This window comes from Mirounga leonina, unplaced genomic scaffold (assembly GCF_011800145.1).
Source record: "Mirounga leonina isolate KUSES-001 unplaced genomic scaffold, KU_Mleo_1.0 Mir_418, whole genome shotgun sequence".
Lineage (NCBI taxonomy): Eukaryota > Metazoa > Chordata > Mammalia > Carnivora > Phocidae > Mirounga > Mirounga leonina.
Window position 1 is genome coordinate 15,494,478 of NW_023270739.1, and position 18,690 is coordinate 15,513,167.

Below are 18,690 nucleotides of genomic sequence, written 5' to 3' on the forward strand. Positions count from 1 at the left end.
TGTATACCAACCACCTGGAAGGATGATCAGTACCTAGGAGGTGCTACCTGTATTTGTTGCATAACCTGAATGAAAAGTAATTATATAAAAATATGAATGGTAGCTATACTACCATTTTTATACCAGCTAATTTTTATTAGCTAATTGTTACTGAGCATTTACCATGTACCCGGGGTTATGCATACACCTATCAACCAATGCTCCCAACAAATTTATGAAGCAGGTATCATTAATACTGTTAAATTACAGATGGAAAAACTGAGCATTAGAAACATAAAAGTAAATTGTCTAATCTTACAATCCATATGAGAACTTTGATTTAAACCCAATAAGCCTGATTCCCGGGGACCCTATTTAAGCTGGGCAGTGTTGCTTCTGTAGTATCAATTTACTGAGATATTATTATTGAGATTCCAATGGATTTCATTTGGGAAAGGAGGTTTCCCTATGTAAACATTTTTGCCAAACTGCTGCCCTAGGCATTTGAACCAAACCAAAATCTTAGGTTTGCAACTCTAGGCCTTTAGCAGATTTCCATGTGATTAAATTCTGTAGCATTTGCACTATTTCCTGCACCTTTTATTACTTAGTTTTGCACAGACAAGTAAACAACTTTTGTTACTTTAAGGACTTTCTTCTACTCTTTTATATAAAAAAAGTCCTGTTCCTCCTCTCTCTGCATTTTATTGTGTTGCGTGTTTTGCTCTGGCTTTATGTGTGTGTGTGTTTGTTTGTTTGTTTTTTCAAGTAGGCTCCACGCTGGGCATGGAGCCCAATGTGGGCTCATGACCCTGAGATCAAGACCTGAGCTGAGACGAAGAGCAGGATGCTTACCCGACTGAGCCACCTAGGCATCCCTCTAGGTTGTGTGTTTTGTCTGTGTTAATTCCAGTGACTGTCCCCTTCACACTCCCACTTCTCTTTTCTAGGAGAATGATATAAACCTGACCCACATTGAATCCAGACCTTCATGTTTAAAGAAAGATGAGTATGAATTTTTTACCTATCTGGATAAAGGTAGCATGCCTGTCCTGGCAAACATCATCAAGATCTTGAGGCATGACATCGGTGCCACTGTCCATGAGCTTTCCCGAGATAAGACAAAAGACACAGGTAAGAAACAGAAGGATTTTGCAACACAAGCAACTTGACATTTTCTTCAAAAAATACTGGCAAAAATAGTGTCTATCCTGGTAGACCACTGTGGGGGACTAAGCTGGAGGAGGTATGTTAGGGACCTAGAGGTGTACCTAGCACATTTTAGACATTTAATAAATGTGCTTTTTTTACTTCCTCAAGACAGCTATTTCTTATATTAGTAATTTTCTTTCTTTTGCTGCAATTTTATATATTCTAAATTTTAGCGATCATGAATAAAGCAATTATGAACATTCATGGGCAGGTTTTTGTGTAGACATGAAATTTTAACTCATTTGGGTAAATACTTAGGAGTGTGATTGCTGAGATGAACTTTTTTTTTCCTAAATAATCAAAACACTTTTTTCTACTGTAAAATCAAAAAAAATTTTTTTTTTTTTTTTTTTTTTTTTGCCAGAACAGTGAAGACTTTGGGTCGAGAGAGTTTCAAGCTCTGTAGCTGAAAATAACATTTTAGTTGGCAGAGATGCCTTAAAATGAGAGAACACCCACCTCTTTGCACAGGCCACTGAAACATTTTCTAAAAGATACCCGCAAGGCCTTCCTAGGCGATCTCTCTTCTTTTTCTGCCCTCATCCTCCTGTGGCTGTTACCAAGACAAGGAAGTTTATTCCCGGATTCTGCCCCTGCAGAGCGTAGAAAGCCAAGCCCATGGGCTCAGGTCACTGAGGGGCAGGCACTTGGAATTCCTCTTCAGATCAACCCTTTTTGCCTTCCTTCCCTTCCACCTCCCGAGCTGCTTTGCTGATGAACGCCCTCTCTTGCTTTTCCGGCCACCTGCTCCCAACAGGAGCTGCAGGCCCTCAGGACAAAGGGCCTGCCAGATCCTGGGGCAAACTCTGCCTCTGCTTGGAGCAGGTGGAGGCTGGGCCAGCTGGGGTCCTGGGGTAGGAAATCAAAGCAATTGATGAGCAGGCAGGCAGCTCCTTGGGGAGCCAGGGAAGACATATGTAGATCAACTGAAGGGCGGGCAGCCTGAATTGGAGGCTCAGAAAGGAGGTTTTTAATGGAAACACGCAAGGATAGTTAGGAGTCCTGACTCCGGAACTAGGGCACACTACACTTGGTGTGACTTTAGGCAAATGACTACCCTTCACGATCTCCCACGGTATCAAACGAACAAGAGTCTCTGCCTCGTAGGATTAATGAAATAATGCCGGTGGAGCTTTGACGATGTTTAAGGGCTTAATAGATGTTCTCTATTCTTACCATTACCATCATTGTTATTATAAATCATGACCCCGGCACAGAAGCCATGAAAAGCCAGCCTGTACACAACAACTTTTTCAGAGATTCTGAGAACTGGCAAATGACCTCAGAGGTCGTGCAGTCCAACAGACTCCTTAATTTTTCATTGTAAAAAACAGAGGCCATGACTTGCCTTAAGGCACAGAGTGAATGCGGTGCAGTTGTGAGTAAGCCTGTGCCAAGCCTCACTCTGCACCAGGCATCGTGATAGGATCTGGGGGGAGGAAGGCTCAACACTACCCGTTCTGATGGCGCTCACGGGCTGACAAGCGTGAGGAGACACCCAGGTGAATACAGTCCAGGGACAGGTGTTGTCATGAGGGCAAGGTGATGGAATCTGGCAGGGGGCTGACATTTGAAACTGGGTTGACATTTGCCCTAGTGAAGACAACCCTGGTAGAATTGACCCTTGAAAACAACACGTGTCTCATTTTATTTATTCATGTGGTTGATCATCCCAGCCCCTACAGGCCGCCCCTCCCCGACACAGTTTCCTGACCCCCGTGTCCACGGAACAGGACGGTTGTTCAGGGTGCTGACCGTGCTCAAACAGCACAGTCTCGCCCCTGCAGAGAGGGGTGGCTCTTTGGGTTTCTCAGGTTTTTGAACTGGAGTCTGGGCCCAGAAACAGATCTTTCTGGGGAAAACAACCATCCCTTTGCAGAGTTGTTCTTTCCACGGAACTCAGTGGGAGAATGATTAGAGGAAGAAAAGCATCGTGGTAGATCTGAACCTTTGATTCTTTCACTCGACAAAAATGCCCCTTTCTTTTGAGGGGCTCAGATCTCGGGAGTGAGTCTGACAGCAGGTTGAAGTGGGAGATCTGAACCCCTCAAATCAATTTGGCTAAACCACTTTCCACTCTTGTTTTTAAACCATTCAAAAGGCCATGTGGGTGATAGAAAATGAAAGTTTTCAGTTTCTTAATTGCTAAAGTTCCCCACCCAAAACAGCTTAAGGGAAGGTTAATTATGGTGACATGTTAAAGAAATCCCATCCTTCTAAAATGCCTCCTGGAGAAGCTGATGTGACTTTAATAGGATTTTAATCCAGAGAGTCTTTTGAATACTTGAGGTCTATTCTCTTGCTATCCTCTCTCCTGATGACCTCAAATCCTTCTTCAACCCAACATGAAAGAGCATTAATATCTTCCATCGATCAATCTACTAATCCTTTTACCTTTCCCTTTGAGTCTTCTGCATGACATTACGTTTAGAAGGGGATGGAGAATTCCTACAGGGGGGCAGAATGCAGCCAGGAGAAGCAGACGGACAGAATGTCTTGGCTAGACGGAGGTATAGGATTATCACCTTTTGAGAAATTTATCCGATTGGAGTTATTTTCCAAGAGCAAATGGACATCTGGTGGATTTTGCTCAAGCTGTGGTAATTATAAGAGTTCTGCAGTGGGGGCAAAGGGAGTCCACGCTGCCAGTACAACTGTATTTTCTGTGGGGGAACGGAAGGGCTATTTATCTATTTATTCATCTATGTATCTGTCCGTCTGTCTGTTTAGCTATGTTTCTATCTGTCTGGCCTGGGGGCTCTTACAATTTTGCTTTTCCATTTGGATTGAATCCTGAAGCAGTGATGTAAGGGAAACAGTTATTGTGAGAAGACATGCGCAAGCATCATGACACTCATTGCTCCCCCCTCACACACCCCTCCCCGCTGCCAGCCCTGTCTTCCTGCCCACTTGCTGCTCCCTCCAGTGGTGCTACCCTGATGCGCAGGGCCCAGGTAAGGCTGAGGTGTCAGATCACCTGTCGGGGGACTAAAGCTAGAATTCCTTGGAGGAGCCTGGAAGACCCCTGGGATTGTGAGCAAGATGGTACATATGCATGTGCATGCATATTTTTAGAGTGATTTTCAAAGGGATCATGGTTCCCAAGGAGCTGAGGACCCTTAGAGAGAAGGTGCTTAGGGCTGTAGGGGGCTCCAGATGGCTGGGGGGTTCCCCATGCCCACCACTCATGCCCACCTTTCCTCTCTCCCTTCTTCTGCTCTTCTGTTCTGTGCTGCCCTCTTCCCTTTGTCCTCTTCTTGGTTCCAAACCTTCTCCTGAACATTCGGCTTTGCCCCAAGGGCACCTCTCAGGGCTCAAGGTGCTTGTTTGTGGCCCTGGGTCTTCAGGAGACAAAGGATCTGCATGTTTACAAAAACACAGGATTGACAGCCTTTTTCAGTACACCTGGATGCTTGCTGGATGCGTTGATGTTGTCATAAGTCATGACAGCTGGGGATGAGACTTTTGTCTCAGCGGCATGCCTCACTGGTACAAGCAGACCCACAGCTAAGAGGATAAGCCAAAGCAGGGGGTGTGTACCAAGCCCAGAGCTGGAAGCAGAGCTGGTGGTGTTGGTATGGGGCTCGCTCCCTTGCAGTCTGTTAGAGGCAGCTCTATTCACTGGTGAGGGAAGATCCAGGGCAAATGTTATTTCTAGAGCCCAGGCCATTTGCCAGGTCTCAGGGCTTCAAGCTAAGGAAGATCATAAATTTATAAGCAGACTCTGTTTCTAAGAGGGATCCCTTATTTGCATGCCCAACCCAGTGTTTTCAAAGTTCTTTCCTATTAGGTTGTTTCGTTTAAGCTTTGCAACAGCCAACTCAGATAGCTAGAGCAAGAAGCTAACAGTATTCTCATTTTCAATATGAGACACAGTGCTCCTTTGGAACAATGAAGATTCCACAATCCATGTGGCCCTTCAAGTTTACCCTGTCAAATACCTTTTCTCTGTGTGACAGGTGTGATAGGAGGTGATAAGAGAATATGAAGTGATTGTAACAATGTTGATTTGCCATTCATGTTGGGTTGAGGGAGCATGATAGCGATTCAGAAAAAGCCATGAATTTAGAGTCAAGAATTAGGACTTGGACTCCTATTCTGTGTACTGCCAACCAGATATGAATCCCATCTTACCCCCTGACAGCTGGGTGACCTCATTATCTCTTGTTCCTCATATGTGAAATAGAGCTAAGACCAACTTGGCCACTTTCTAGGGCTTACGAGGAAGGTCATACAAGAGACTCTGAAGGTTATGGTGTTTGATAGATTGAGCTTGCTTGAGTTGAATAGCCCTTGAATTTAGACATCCTTAAGCCTCGGTAGGGAGGGGCTCTATGATCCACAACACCAGCCAACTATTAGGCTATGTGGCGCCACCAGTTGCGTGGATATGGACACGGACCAGGCTAACATATAGGGAGTTGGTGGCAGCCACACCCTCACTGGGTCCAACTTCACCTGGCAGGTGGGGAGACAGCTTCATGTGTGGGATGATGTGAGGGGTGCTGGGAATGACCTATCAGTTCCAAATATTACTTCCTGTGAATGTGCTTTTGATGCCTACTCTTATCCACTTGGCTGTGTGTTATACTGGAAATGGTACTGGTCTAGGAGATAGAAGGCCAGCTTCTCATGCAGCTTCCTTCCTTCTTCCTCTCTCCCTCTCTTCTTGCTTCCTTCTTTCTTTTCTTCTCCTCTTCCTTACCCTTCTAGCAACACCCATGACCCAAACCAGTATCCTCTTTTTTGTTTTCATTCTCTTTGAAAATTTTGTAGCATTTAACCATGTATTAATCATTTAGTCCATGATACCCCTGGAATTCTCTCTTTCCTTAGTATTTTATAAATTATGTGGCTCTTACTTATTAAAATACTGACTCTTGAGGGTTTCTTTCTTTTTCCTTCACTACTCCTTCTCAAAGACCACAGTCAGCTTTGCTGACCTTCTTTTTCATCCACATTTATGCCCTAATTCAGTTAATCATTCATTTGTGTAACTTATATTCATTGAACACCCATTCAGTGTCAGCCACAGGATAGGGATGCAGTAGGGAAAAAGACACACATGGTACCTAGACTCATGTTTCTTATAATCTAGTAGGTAGTTCCTATGTGGCATGAGATATGCAGGAATAGGAAAGTGTGGTTTGCATCAGGAGCTCTTAGGAGGTACACTGAAGCCAGTCTGGGGCATGGTAGGGAGAAGGGGGGAGCAGGGTCAGGGAGGGACACCTGGAGGGAGACAGACATAATATGCGAGAGGCTTTCAAGGTAGATTGTCCATAACTCCAGTTGTAAGTGGCAGGTACTCAGACTGAGTGCAATGTAAGCTTTCAGGAACCAGAACTCTGTATCTGGGGATATAGTCGGCAACTTGCCAGTAGATATGTTTATAAGATACGTGACATCTTCAAAAGGATACTGGGAAGATAGTTCCGGTTTAGGATGGTGATTGGAATAAAGGATGCTGCGGGTCATTCTTTTGTTTATTCATGATTTCACACATATCCATTCATTCGTTCCATCATTGATTTATTTCAACACATTTTTACCTCTTTACTTCATGCTAAAGCCCTTTTATTTGTCCGGTTTTTATTCTATTTTAACATGTGAGTGGAGAGTTCAAATGCTTTGCCTGTCACGTCACTGATAGAAGTGAGCTCTGAACCCACCATTCCTCTGCTCTGTCCAGGAGGAGGAAGGAACTAGTTTGGCACCAACAGCCAGAATTTGGTTCACCTGTTCTTGCCAAGACCTTCCTGAGGGGCATCCTTTCTCTGGAAAGAAAGTAGAAGCTCCTTGGGGCGCCTGGTCATGATCCCAGGATTCTGGGATCGAGCCCCCCATGGGGCTCCTTACTAAATAGGGAGCCTGCTTCTCCCTCTCTCTTTGCCCACTGCTCCCCCTGCTTGTGTTCTCTCTCTGTCAAATAAATAAATAAATAAAATCTTAAAAAAAAGTAGAAGCTCCTTAAAAGAGAAAAGTAAAACCCTCAAAAGACTTCATCTTACAGGATGTTGGCATATTACCCTTCTCCTTTTGGGGGAGCTGTTGGGATCAGCACACCAATGCTTCCCAAGAGGCTGGGGGCCTTTGCCTCAGAGGAGACATCCAGGAGCCTGGAAGGAAGGGTTGAGAACATTCTTCTATTCTGGGCCCAGGAAAGGAGGATTTATTGCCCTCCCTGAGACAGGCTGGAGGCAGAAGTCTGGAGCAAGACTGGGTGCCTTGCTGGCTAGACCCTGGGGCTGGTGGACGTTTGGTGGAGGGAGGGAGTTAATGGGACTCAGCCTGCACCTTAAACTGCTATAAATTTAATAGGCCTTCTCTGATCCATTGGCCAGGAAGCAGGCTCCCGCCAGGCCTATGGGGGCCTCTTGCTCAGGAGCCTCCTGAGCCAGCCACCCCTCGGCGTCCGGGCTGAGCAGTTGACCCTGACTTAATGAGACCACGACGTGGGTGTCCAGGGTCAGCTCTCCTGCAGGCTGCTTCCCTTGGAGCCAAATCAATATTTATTAATGATCTGCCCCCCTCCAGTGCCTCTGGCTTCACAGAGGGCCTCTGTTGCACCAGCCTGCCCAAGTCATTCATTAACGCTGAGCCCAGCGGCCCGTGAGGCAGTCGAGGGGCCCACAGAGGCCAGCCCACCGCAGAGATATTTGCAAAGGTCATTAATGAGCTAATCTGATTTAACTTTTCAAGACGAAGGCCTGGGTCACCAGGGTCAGTCTCTATTCCCAGCACTGTGCCAGGGTGGGGGAGAGGCCCGGCACCGCCACTGAAGAAGATAAAGGAAATGTGAGGGTGTCTTTGAAGAGCTGAGAACTTCAGTGTTAAAAAGTTACTACCCTTAAATCCAGGGAGGGTTGGGATGGGAGATGGGGAGGCCCTGGGGCTGTCCTAGGGGTTTTCTCCAAGCCCTTTAGATTCCTGCTTTAGTTCGTCACCTCTTTTCTGTCTCCAGATGGGAGATTAGGAATCTAAAATCAACCCTCTGCTGCCCCCCACCTTATTCTAAGCCTGCCGAGCAGAGCAGTTCTCAGAGTCCTCATTCCGCAGTGAGCTCAGTGATCTTAACCAAGTTCCTTCCCCTCTTCGAGCCTCAGTTTGCTCATCAGAAAAGCAGAAATAATGTCTACCCCCTAGCATTGCTTTGAGAATTAAAACAATGGAAGTAATGCGCTTAGCATTGTATCTGGTGCATCCTAAGCTCTCAAAAAATTAACTTCAAAGGAAAAAAGGTAGCTATAACTTTTGGCTGGGAAAATTGGAAGATCCCAAGTTCACAGGTATGAACTCTGACCCTGCCACCAGTGGCCTCTGTGGCAGTCCTTAACCAGAGATGTGTCTCTGGGTTTTCTTTGTGAGGTTCAAGTGTAAGGATGGCAGATGGACCTACTGCAAGTCGGTCGCTTCTCACCCCAACCAAGGAAGCAGGCCAGGAATTGGTTGTCTCTCCCATTTAACAGAGGAGAAGCCAGAGTCTCAGGAATCAAGGCACTTGCTCAGAGTCACAGAATTTGTGGGTGGGAGAGATGAAACTTGGACATAGACCTGCCAGCTTCAGGCCCAGGATGTGCAAACCTTTTGCACAGGATAAGGTGCAGGCTTTACAGGTGGGCTTGCAACCAGTCCACCTTCCCTGGAGCCTCTCATCCTCACCAACTCTTGGGCCAGGTGAATGTCTTCAACTGCAGATGAAGGACCCCTGTTTCTGCAGGCCACCAGCTCCATCAAGGGTGAGGTGACAAGAATGGCTGGAGTCTACCAACTGTAGGCTTCCGCTGTTCTCTGTCCATCCTTGTGGGGTTCCAGCCTTGATCTCCTGCATTTTACACTGGTTTTCCCTTCTGTCTCCTGCCCTGGGGACTTCAAGCTCCGGCATCACACAGGAGGTTAATGGTCTTACAGGTGCATAGAAACAAATACAGATATGTAGATATAGGGACATGCAGTGGTTCTGCCTCTCTGAACTCTGAGATACACGCCTACCTGCATATATGAGTATGTATGATATACATATACAAATATATGTGTAGTATTGAAAGAAGTAAATACAATAGACTGTAAAACAAAGTGTAGGCTTCGTACAAAAAGGTAAAGGCTTGGTCCTGTTTTGTCTGGGGTCCTCTTGTAGTCTCCTTCCCTTTAGTACCTGGGTCTTCACACTGCTTGCTTCATGGCCAAAGTTACCAAGTAGCAGAGGCAAGATTTGGACTCAGGTGATTTGGCTCTGAAGTCTGTATGATTAGCCCACCAAGCTTTGCTGCTTCTCCAACCTGGCTGTGTTCTGGGCCTTTTCTGGGTGGTGACCAGAGTTCCCTGGACAGGGGTGAGCATCCCACAGCCTTGCAGTGCTGCCTGGGGGTCCCTCACAGTATCGGTGACAAGGGCTTGGGGCTTGGTGGGCTGCTCCCACCTTTGTCTCCTCTTTGCCAAGACTTGAATCATTTGAGGTTTTGCAATCCTCTCACGTTCTTTGATTTTTTTTTCTTTTCCACCTAGAGGTCTGAACTAAGCCAGTTGGTCCAACTAGTGTTCCCCCTTTGGAAGAGCTAAAAAAAAACAAAACCCCCAGAGCTGAAAAAAATGTCGGTTCTGCTGCCCTCTGGCGTTCAGTGGGGAGACGGCCGCACACACAGCTCTGAATGCAGGTGGGGCAAAAACACTTGTATCTGTGGAGTAGAACCTACTTCCTTTGGTGAGAGGAGAAGGGGAAATGGGAGGTGCCATGCATTTTGGGGGCCGAACAAACGCAGTGACTATATTTCCAGAAGCAAGCAAGATGGACACACTGAATGAACTAGAAGTATATTTTCACATCCCCTCTGGCCAGCCTCAGCCCTTCACAGCATTCTGGTAGGGCTTGAAATACAAAACCCAAAAGGGATTACAGCAACAAGTGAATCCAATACCCCACGTTGTATAGAAGGGGGAAACTGAGGCCCAAGATTAGAAAGCCTGTTAGTACCAGAGCTTGACTGTGAACGGGCTTCTGACCCCAGTCTCCCTTCTCTCCTCTTCCTCTTCCTCTCCCTCCTTCCTTTCTTCTTCCTCCTCCTTTTCCCTTCCTCATCCTCCTCTTCTTCTTCCTCTTCCTTCTTTTTCTTCCTTTTTTATCACCATGATTAAATTCTTCATCACCCTCATGGTTAGTACAGAAAAGCACTTACAGCGGACCACTCACTGTGCTGAGATGTGTCACATTTGCTATAGTATTTAATTCATGCAAAAATGAAGTAATATAGAAAGATGATTCTAATCCATATTGTGGATAAAACACTAAAGCTCGGAGAGATAAAATACTTGCTCAATTACACAACAAAGTAAGTAGCGGATTTTCTAGTCTCGCCTGAAGACTTTCTACTCTGCTCTCTAAGCTCAGGTCAGGGTTAACAAAAATTCCCAGGAGCTTGCAAGTGAACAGTAACAATATTTACCATGTACCAGTACTGTTCTTAGTGAACACACATATTCACTTGCTTAATTTTATACTGTTCCAATCAAGTAGTACGGTATAGTGCTATCATTATCCCCATTTTTACAGTTAGGGAGACTGAGGCACAAAGACGTTTCCAATTTTGTTCTGGGTGCCACAGATAGTAAGTACAGAGACAGCATTCCAGCCGGAGGTGGCCGGCCCTGTTGTGCTGGGTCTTGATGATTGCCAGACTGACTCTCCCTGAGACAAATGGGGAGCCAGTTCTGGACTAAGGACGGACCATGGCTATCCCAGATCCCCTTGAGCTATGGCAAGGCAGTGGCAGGGCACCAAGACCCTCCCTCTGGGGTCTGGAGTCACAGAATGATATATGAAATAGTATCCCCCTCCCTCTCCATCTTCTTACCCCACTTTCTTCTTCAAGAACGTCCTGGCATTGTTATCTATTTAAATGTATTTATTATTTCTTTCTGGCCGCCCACTCCCAATAAAACGTAAGCACCGCAGAGGTGAAGACTCCCTCAGTGTCTAGTGTCCTAGTAGTAGGTGCTGAATATCTATTTGTGGAATCTATTTCGACAAGGTGAAGGGTGCCCCAAGTCAGAAGGTTGGTGACAGCAACACAAGGCTGGCTTGCCCTGTCTCTGTGGTCAACTGTGACTGCTGGAATTATGGATGATTCTCAGGCAAGAGAGAGAACGAATGAGTGGAGGGGTGCCCTGGAAGAGAGGTGATGGGATGGTGACATTCTGGGGAAGCCGGAAAGGTCTCAGAGGGGATCCTGAGCCCTGGCTGACTACAGTAGATGTCCTTTCTCAAGTCCTTCCAAACCTGAGTAAGGAATAGACCCCATTTTCAGTGCTGACAACAGAGGTCTATTGTACAAGATAAAGCAGTGGGCTCAAGAAGAAAAAAAAGCCTGGAGAATGTTCCGGAGACAAAGTGGGAAGCCGGGTGCTGTGCTAAGTGAGCAGAGCCTGGTGTTGAGTCATCTCAGACTCCAAAGTCTAGAAGTAAGGACCCAGGAGGTCTATGAAGAGACTTATCCTCCTTGTTCCTCCACACCCTCATCTATAAAATGGGGATAGTAATAACACCCAGCTCCTGGGATTGCTATGTGGATTTGGGTGAGGTGGTAAATAACTCATCTAGGACAGTGCCTGTCAGCTAGCCAGTGCTAGATAAGGCTTAGCTGGCATACGACTGCAAGGTCTGTTCCTGTGACTGACCACAGAGAGCCAGCCTTGAGAAGTGGGCTAGGCTTTAGGGGCATGGAGCCTCCAGGTGGTAGACGGCGAGGACACTCGGGCAGTCAGGCTCCAGAGCCCAGCTAACAATGTGCTCTAACCCCCAGAGTGGCAGGGTGGATTCATGGTCACAATGGAAACCACCGAGTCATCCAGGCCTGAGTTTGAATCCTGACTCCTCTGTTTCCAAGTAGAGGAAAACCTGTATTTGGGTTTGCCACCTAACCTCTCTGTACCTCAGCTTCCTCATTTGTGATCTGGGGAGACCAATAGTACCCGCCTCACAGGTGAAATATTTAGAACAGCACTCAGTGTTACTTTTTATCACTCATATATGGGGCAGACAGCCTTGCACCCCACGTCTATGGAAACAAGGCTCTAAATGGCCCTTTGTTAATGCTGTTGAAATAAGCATCTCGTTTTGGTGGAATGTGGCTGATTTCTTGCGGGCCTCTTCGATGTCATCACGGGTGGCGTTTCCCCAGTCTGGCCACTAGATGGCAAGCGTGTGCTTTCCCGCCCCACCTGAGCAGGGCCAGAATCCGAAACAACCTGCCTGAGATGAGAAGCTTCCTTTTATGGGCGAGACATTGTGCTGCGCCCTTTGCCCGCATTCCCATGTACTCCTCACAGCAATACTCAGATTAAAAGAGATATTCCACCAAAATGGTAAGCACGGTGGTAGCTGGCACGTGGTAAGGCTTCAAAAAACATCTGCTACTCTTCCTATTATTGTGGCTATTATTCTCATTTTTACAGTTAGGATTGAGGCACAGAGAGCAAAAGCAAGTAGATGCAGCCTGGATTCCAAGCCAGACCTTACTGATTCCAAGTTCAGCATCTTTTCCTCTAAACCTCGTTTCAGGGGAAGAAGCATTGGATGCCTTGGCCTCCCTTCTGGCTCCCCTAGCCTCCCATGTCCTGGAACTACCACTTTCTTACTTCTTGTGTGGCCTTCAGCTAGTTATTTATACTTTCACAGCTGCAGTTTTTCATCTGTACAATAGGGATCATGATGCCTTCTTATTTTGGAGATGCTTCAGAAATCAGAAACAGCAACTAGACCAGAGTTGGCGCTCCATGGATTGTAGTTACTGTTGTGAATGCCTTACAAGTTAGCATGCCCAGAGTTCGTTCGTTCATTCGTTCATTTGTTCCTTCCTTCCTTCGTTCCTTCGTTCCTTCCTTCCTTCCTCCATCACTTCTCACCCCCCACCCCCAAGCCCTCCCTCTCCTCCGGGCACCTGAACTGCAAGGCACTCATGGTTTCTCCGCTCATGGACCTTTCAGTCCAAAATGTCCTAGACTCTGTTCATTCCTGGAACAATTCCACCCTCCATGTGTCTTCTTCCCTGTAGGCCACACAGCTCAGGCCTCATCTACTCCCCCACTAGGCTACTCCAAAAGCAAGCCTGTAGGTTCTTTAGGTGCTACAAGGCACTGTCAAATCCTAAACTGCCTGACTCCATTCTGTTTCATCAGCGACTTTCAAATTGGCTTAGGCATCAAAGATTCTGCCAGGATGATGCCTGGGAAACTTTGGGAAGGAGATATGTGATAGGAAGATGGGGTCTCATGGGCTTATCCTTGCATAAAACAGAACAGCTCTGGTTTTATCTGATTTATATTCTGGGGTTACATGTAATACTCTGCTACTAAAGAAAACCATCAAAAACCACCCCACTATACCATAATAGGTGGGAGGGAGGTAAATTTTGAGATAATTCAGAGAAAATCTTCAGGAAAAAGAGTATGTTTGGGAAGATGTTTTAAAATTATTTTCTAAGGTGCTAAGTGAAATAAACCAGACAGAGACAAATAATGCATGGTATTCCTTATATATGGAACCTAAAAAAAAAGCACCAAACTCATAGAAACAGACAGTAGATAAGTGATTGCCAGGGGCTGGGGATTGGGAGAAAGAGGGGGAGGTTGGTAAAAGGGTATGTTTCAGCTATAAGGTGAGTAAGATCTGGGGACCTAGTGTAAGACATAGTGACTATAGTCAATAACACTGTATTATATAATTGAAACTTGCTAAGAAAGTAGAACTTAAATGTTTTTACTAACCCCGAAAAATAAATATGTGTGTGTTAATTAGCTAGATGGGGAAAATGCTTTCATAATGTGTACCTATGTCAAATTTCAATGATGTATACTTTATCTTATAATTTTGTCAGGTTAACCTCCACAAAGCTGAAATTAAAAAAAAATTATAGTTTCCAAGAAAAATGGGAGTTAACTTTTGTATTATAGTAAGTTGGGGGTTATATGGGACCCCATGTTCCCCCCATTGGTTTGTCTAATTGGGGCTGATCCATGCTTCTGACCTTGGTGAGGCCTTTGGCCATGTCCTGCCAATCTTCAGCTCAGGACTTTGCCCTTTCTGTGTTTCAGTGCCCTGGTTCCCAAGAACCATTCAAGAGCTCGACAGATTTGCCAATCAGATTCTCAGCTATGGAGCAGAACTGGATGCAGACCATCCTGTGAGTCTCCGTGTCGGTGGCCCTTCCAATCAGAGCCTTTCAGTGCTCCCCTCCCTGACCCTACTCCACTCCCTGATCCCCAGGAATGTGTCTTCATTTGTTTGCTTGTAGGACAGACATTTGTAGGGTGTCTTCTTATACATCATCACTGCCATGGTTATCATGGTCGTTATTATCGTTGGCGCAAATATGGATTGGCCTCCGGAAACTGTTGTTTATATGTATATATATGTATGTATGTATGCACACATACACACAAACACACATATATATGTAAATCATCTTTCTTTCTGTCTTCAGACAACTACAGAGGTTTAAGTCAGGGGTTTGGGAAACAGTAAACCACTAACAGCTCTGCCAGGTACAGCAGGGCAGTGGTGACATTGGAACTAGATCCTAAACCCTGAGTAGAAGATGCTGAGGGAACAGTATTGTGCAAAGACCCAGTGTCCTGAAAGTATCCAGAATATTTTGAAATGCAGAATATTTTGAAATGACTGGCTAGTGCATTAGGCGTGAGGGCCAGATTTTAAAAGGTCTGATGTGGGGCCCCTGGGTGGCATAGTCAGTTAAGCATCTGACTCTTGGTTTTGGCTCAGGTCATGATCTCAAGGTCCTGATCTCAGGGTCGTGAGATTGAGCCCTGCATCAAGCCCTGCACTGGGCTCTGAGCTGAGCTCAACGAGGAGTCTGCTAAAATCTCTCTCTGCCCCTCCCTATGCTTGCTCTCTCTCTTTCTCTCAAATAAATAAATAAATCTTTAAAAAAGTAATAAAAAAAAAAAAAGGTCTGATATACCAGACAAAGAACTCAGACTGTGTCCTGTGTCTGGTGGGCAGGGGAGCAGGTCCCCTACTGGTTTCTGAGAAGAAGACCAGGATGGGGGAACTTCACCATTTTTTGTGGGGGTGGAGGATTCCGGGGAGGAGCAGCTCAGGCTGGACTCAGGACGAGGGCCAGTTCTGACATCCTCCTTAGGTGGAAAGTGCCACCATCACATGGGCTGTCACTTAATCTCTGCCCAGGCAAATGGCTTCTTCATCTTTAAATGACTTGGAAGCTGTTTTCATTTCTAGTGGTTTAGTGTAACTGAGTGAGAGTGTCTACATTTCATCTGGAGTCTGTTTTTTTACATCTCTGTGGGTCTTCACAGTTGAGTAAGTTGTGAACTTGATCTTCACAAAGGCTCTTTGCAGGAAGCAAAGCAGATGTTCCCATTTTACAGATAGATTCACTGAGGCCCAGTGAGAGTAAATGACTTTTCTAAGGTCCTGTGCTAATCTTTGGGTCTTAAGACTCTTACCCCGGTGCTCACAGAGCCAGAAGACAAAGGTCCAGCCCAGTAGCAGAAATTCCAGTGCTTTCCCAGAGACAAAGAGAGAGTTATTTCTGGAGTTGGCTGGTCTTTTAAAATATGAACACATGTTGCTTATTTTCATTCAAATAGTAAATCCCTCATAGTGGACTTAAAAATACAGAAAAGCATGAGGGAAGAAAATGAAGATCACCCATGATTCCAGTTATTTCTCTTTTCCTCTTGATGGTATTCTGCATTTTTTTTTACAGTGAGAAACTATTTTATTAACAGAAACAAAGGTGAATTCCCTCCTGACACCCAGACTTGAAACTAGAAAAAAAAAATCACCTATTGTCACACTGTCCTGAAATAATTGGTGTTAATTTTGGTGTGCTTCCTTCCTCCTCTCCCCATCTCTTTCCCCCATCTCTCTTTCTACTAATTAGACATTAATATGAATTATTAAAATTTTAAACTGTTAAATTATACAACTATTATATGTATAATTTTTCATGCATTGCCATAACTTACTAAGCAACCCCCAATGGCAAGCATGTTTCTAGTCTCCCTATTAGTTTTCTGGCCTGTGCATCTTGACAAGGATGCCCCATAGCTTCCTTGATTCTTACTTGTGAAACTACTTAGCTCAGGATAGGAATCATATTTCAGTCTCCTAATAAATATATACTTAAGCACCTTCTCCCCCAAAAACCTAAAGGTAAGGTTGGAGGATTTTGATCCCCATTCACCTTCCTGGGGATGGTGCAGCCTTCTCCTGTGGGGCCCAGGGGCAGTAGACGCGCTCCAGAAGAGGCTCCAGATCCCCTTCGACGGGTCTTTGGCTGTGGGCCTTGGGAGCAAAGCGTCTGCAAAGAGATCATTCCTCTGGAAAAGCCATCTGGCCACCTTGACCCAGCCCATGGAAGCAGCCCATCAGGGTGTTTCCTCCTCTTACCAGCCTCCACGCTTCCTGCCTTAACCCAAGACCCTTCCACTGGCTATACTTGCTGCTCCCTTGGGGCAGAGGGGAAAGAGGGAAGAGGCCACAGATGTGGACATTTCCATCTTCTTATCCTTGTGTCTCTTCAGGCAGATGAGCTGGTCTTCAAATTCCCTGGAATTCATTTCTCCTTACAGACCCAGCCCACATTTTTGGTTCCCTGGCCTCTCGCTCTGATGAATTTTATCATAAAAGAACAATTTTGTCAGGTACACGGTCTTCCCACTGAGGAGGCCAGGCTCTCTCTGTTCCTTCATCAGAGCCTGGGAACCAATGGGCCAAGGACAGAGTAAACCCTCCAGAGTGCTTCCCCACACTCCTTCAGGCCCCACAGGCCTTGGCTGCCATGTGTGAGAAGTGGCGGGTGTTCTTCCCGAAAGGACCCTCTGTTCCACTCTGTCCCCGCTGCAGTACGCTCCCCTGCCCTTGGCAGTGTGCGCTGATGTTTAACTCAATATCTCACTTCAGGGTCTCCAAAATAACCACTCTGAGAAATGCAGCCAAGGAAGGATTGTTCCTGCAACAGAGGGTAAAAGGCATCTGCCTCCCAGGGTTAGCTAAGTGGGAGAATGAAATAAGATAGCTGCATTCCACTCAGCCTTCTTTCTGCTGTTGCCAGTGTCCTGCCCTCCATCCTCACCTTCTGCCTTCCTCCCTTCCCCAACTATTTACTAAGCAAGTGATCCTGGCAGCTCGCATTTCTTGAGCATAGACTGTGTGCCAGTCAATGTGCTAAATGCTTTACCGGCATTTTTAAAATTTAGGTGTGATAGCCATCCTGGGAGCGTTGTGTTTTCTCATTCAGATGAGAAATTTCAGAAAGGGAGACCTGCGTCCCAGGCTATGTAAAGGAACGGGGAGCTGAAATGATTCATAAGACATGACCCCTGTCCTCCAGGGGCCTCCAGTTGTGGGGTACAGGAGGGAGTGGCGTCTACTCTTTCCAAAGGGGGTGCCAGAGGTGACTGGGTTACAACTTTACAGCTTACAGGTTACGTATTTACCAAGTCAGAATCCAAGTGGTCTGTTTGATTTCCATGCTAAGACTGAGTCTCCTTTCTCTGACCATTCCCTAGCCTCTGTGGGCCTGTCTATGGGGTCTCCTTCACATGGGATGCTTTTCCTTATCTGCTCACCTGTTCTTTCCCTGCTACAAAACCTCTATTCATGTCCTAAGGCCCAACTCATATGTTGGCCTCCTTGAAACCTTCCACCTACCTCTTCCCCAGGCCAAGTTTTTGACGCTGATACTATAGAACTGTGTGCATGGTGTTTCATACTTTGAGCACAGAGCATCAGAGAAAAATAAATTCACTTCCTCATGAACTGTAACCTCATAGAAGGCATAAGATATAGATATATAGATACACCCACCCACACACACACAAGTGAAAGGGTCATATGCATGCTTCCCAAACTGTAATCTATGGAAAAAAATTCTCATGATCAAAATGAGAAACAGTGTATTCTAGAACTGCATTTTAATCATATGCAAGTCCCATTATCTCATTTGGGACTTTGGCAAGTCCTGCGAACATGAGACTCATTCAACCTAATGTCCCTCAATTTTTTTTTTACTTATGGAACCCCTTTCCATGGAATACCTAGCAACATTATCTTAAATGGTAGTGTTCCATGGAATGCGGTTTGGGTAATATTTAGTTTAAATCATAACACACAAAAGTACATGATTAAACACCAGGTTTAATGAATCAGATGGCATGTGTTAACAGTTCTAAGGTCACTGTGAACTGGAATTGTTAGAGAGGACTTCTGGAAAGAGGAAGATGTGAGTTGAGGCCTCTAACAAGTAGGGTAGGCTAACTGCTTATCAAACAATCCCCAAAGCTCCATGGCTTAACCCACTGAAAGGTTATTTCCAGTGTAGGTCAGAAAGGAAATTGCTCCACACAGTCTTGCAGAGACTAAGTCCCTTCCACTAAATGGTTGCACCTTCCTTCAAGTCCTCAGAGCCCTTTTCATTCTGCCAGCACATGGGAAAAGGGAGTGAGAATCACTCCCAGGTC

The 18,690-nt window shown here is 45.7% G+C and overlaps 1 protein-coding gene across 1 annotated transcript in view; it reads left to right on the top strand.

Moving 5' to 3' along the window:
- The window catches only part of PAH (phenylalanine hydroxylase), a 67,293-nt gene that overhangs the window by 20,369 nt on the left and 28,234 nt on the right, over positions 1–18,690 (top strand). Inside the window, exons 3-4 of the mRNA XM_034987713.1 lie at positions 930–1,113; positions 14,278–14,366. Coding sequence (XP_034843604.1) covers positions 930–1,113; positions 14,278–14,366 — 273 coding nt within the window. The remainder of the gene's footprint in view (positions 1–929; positions 1,114–14,277; positions 14,367–18,690) is intronic.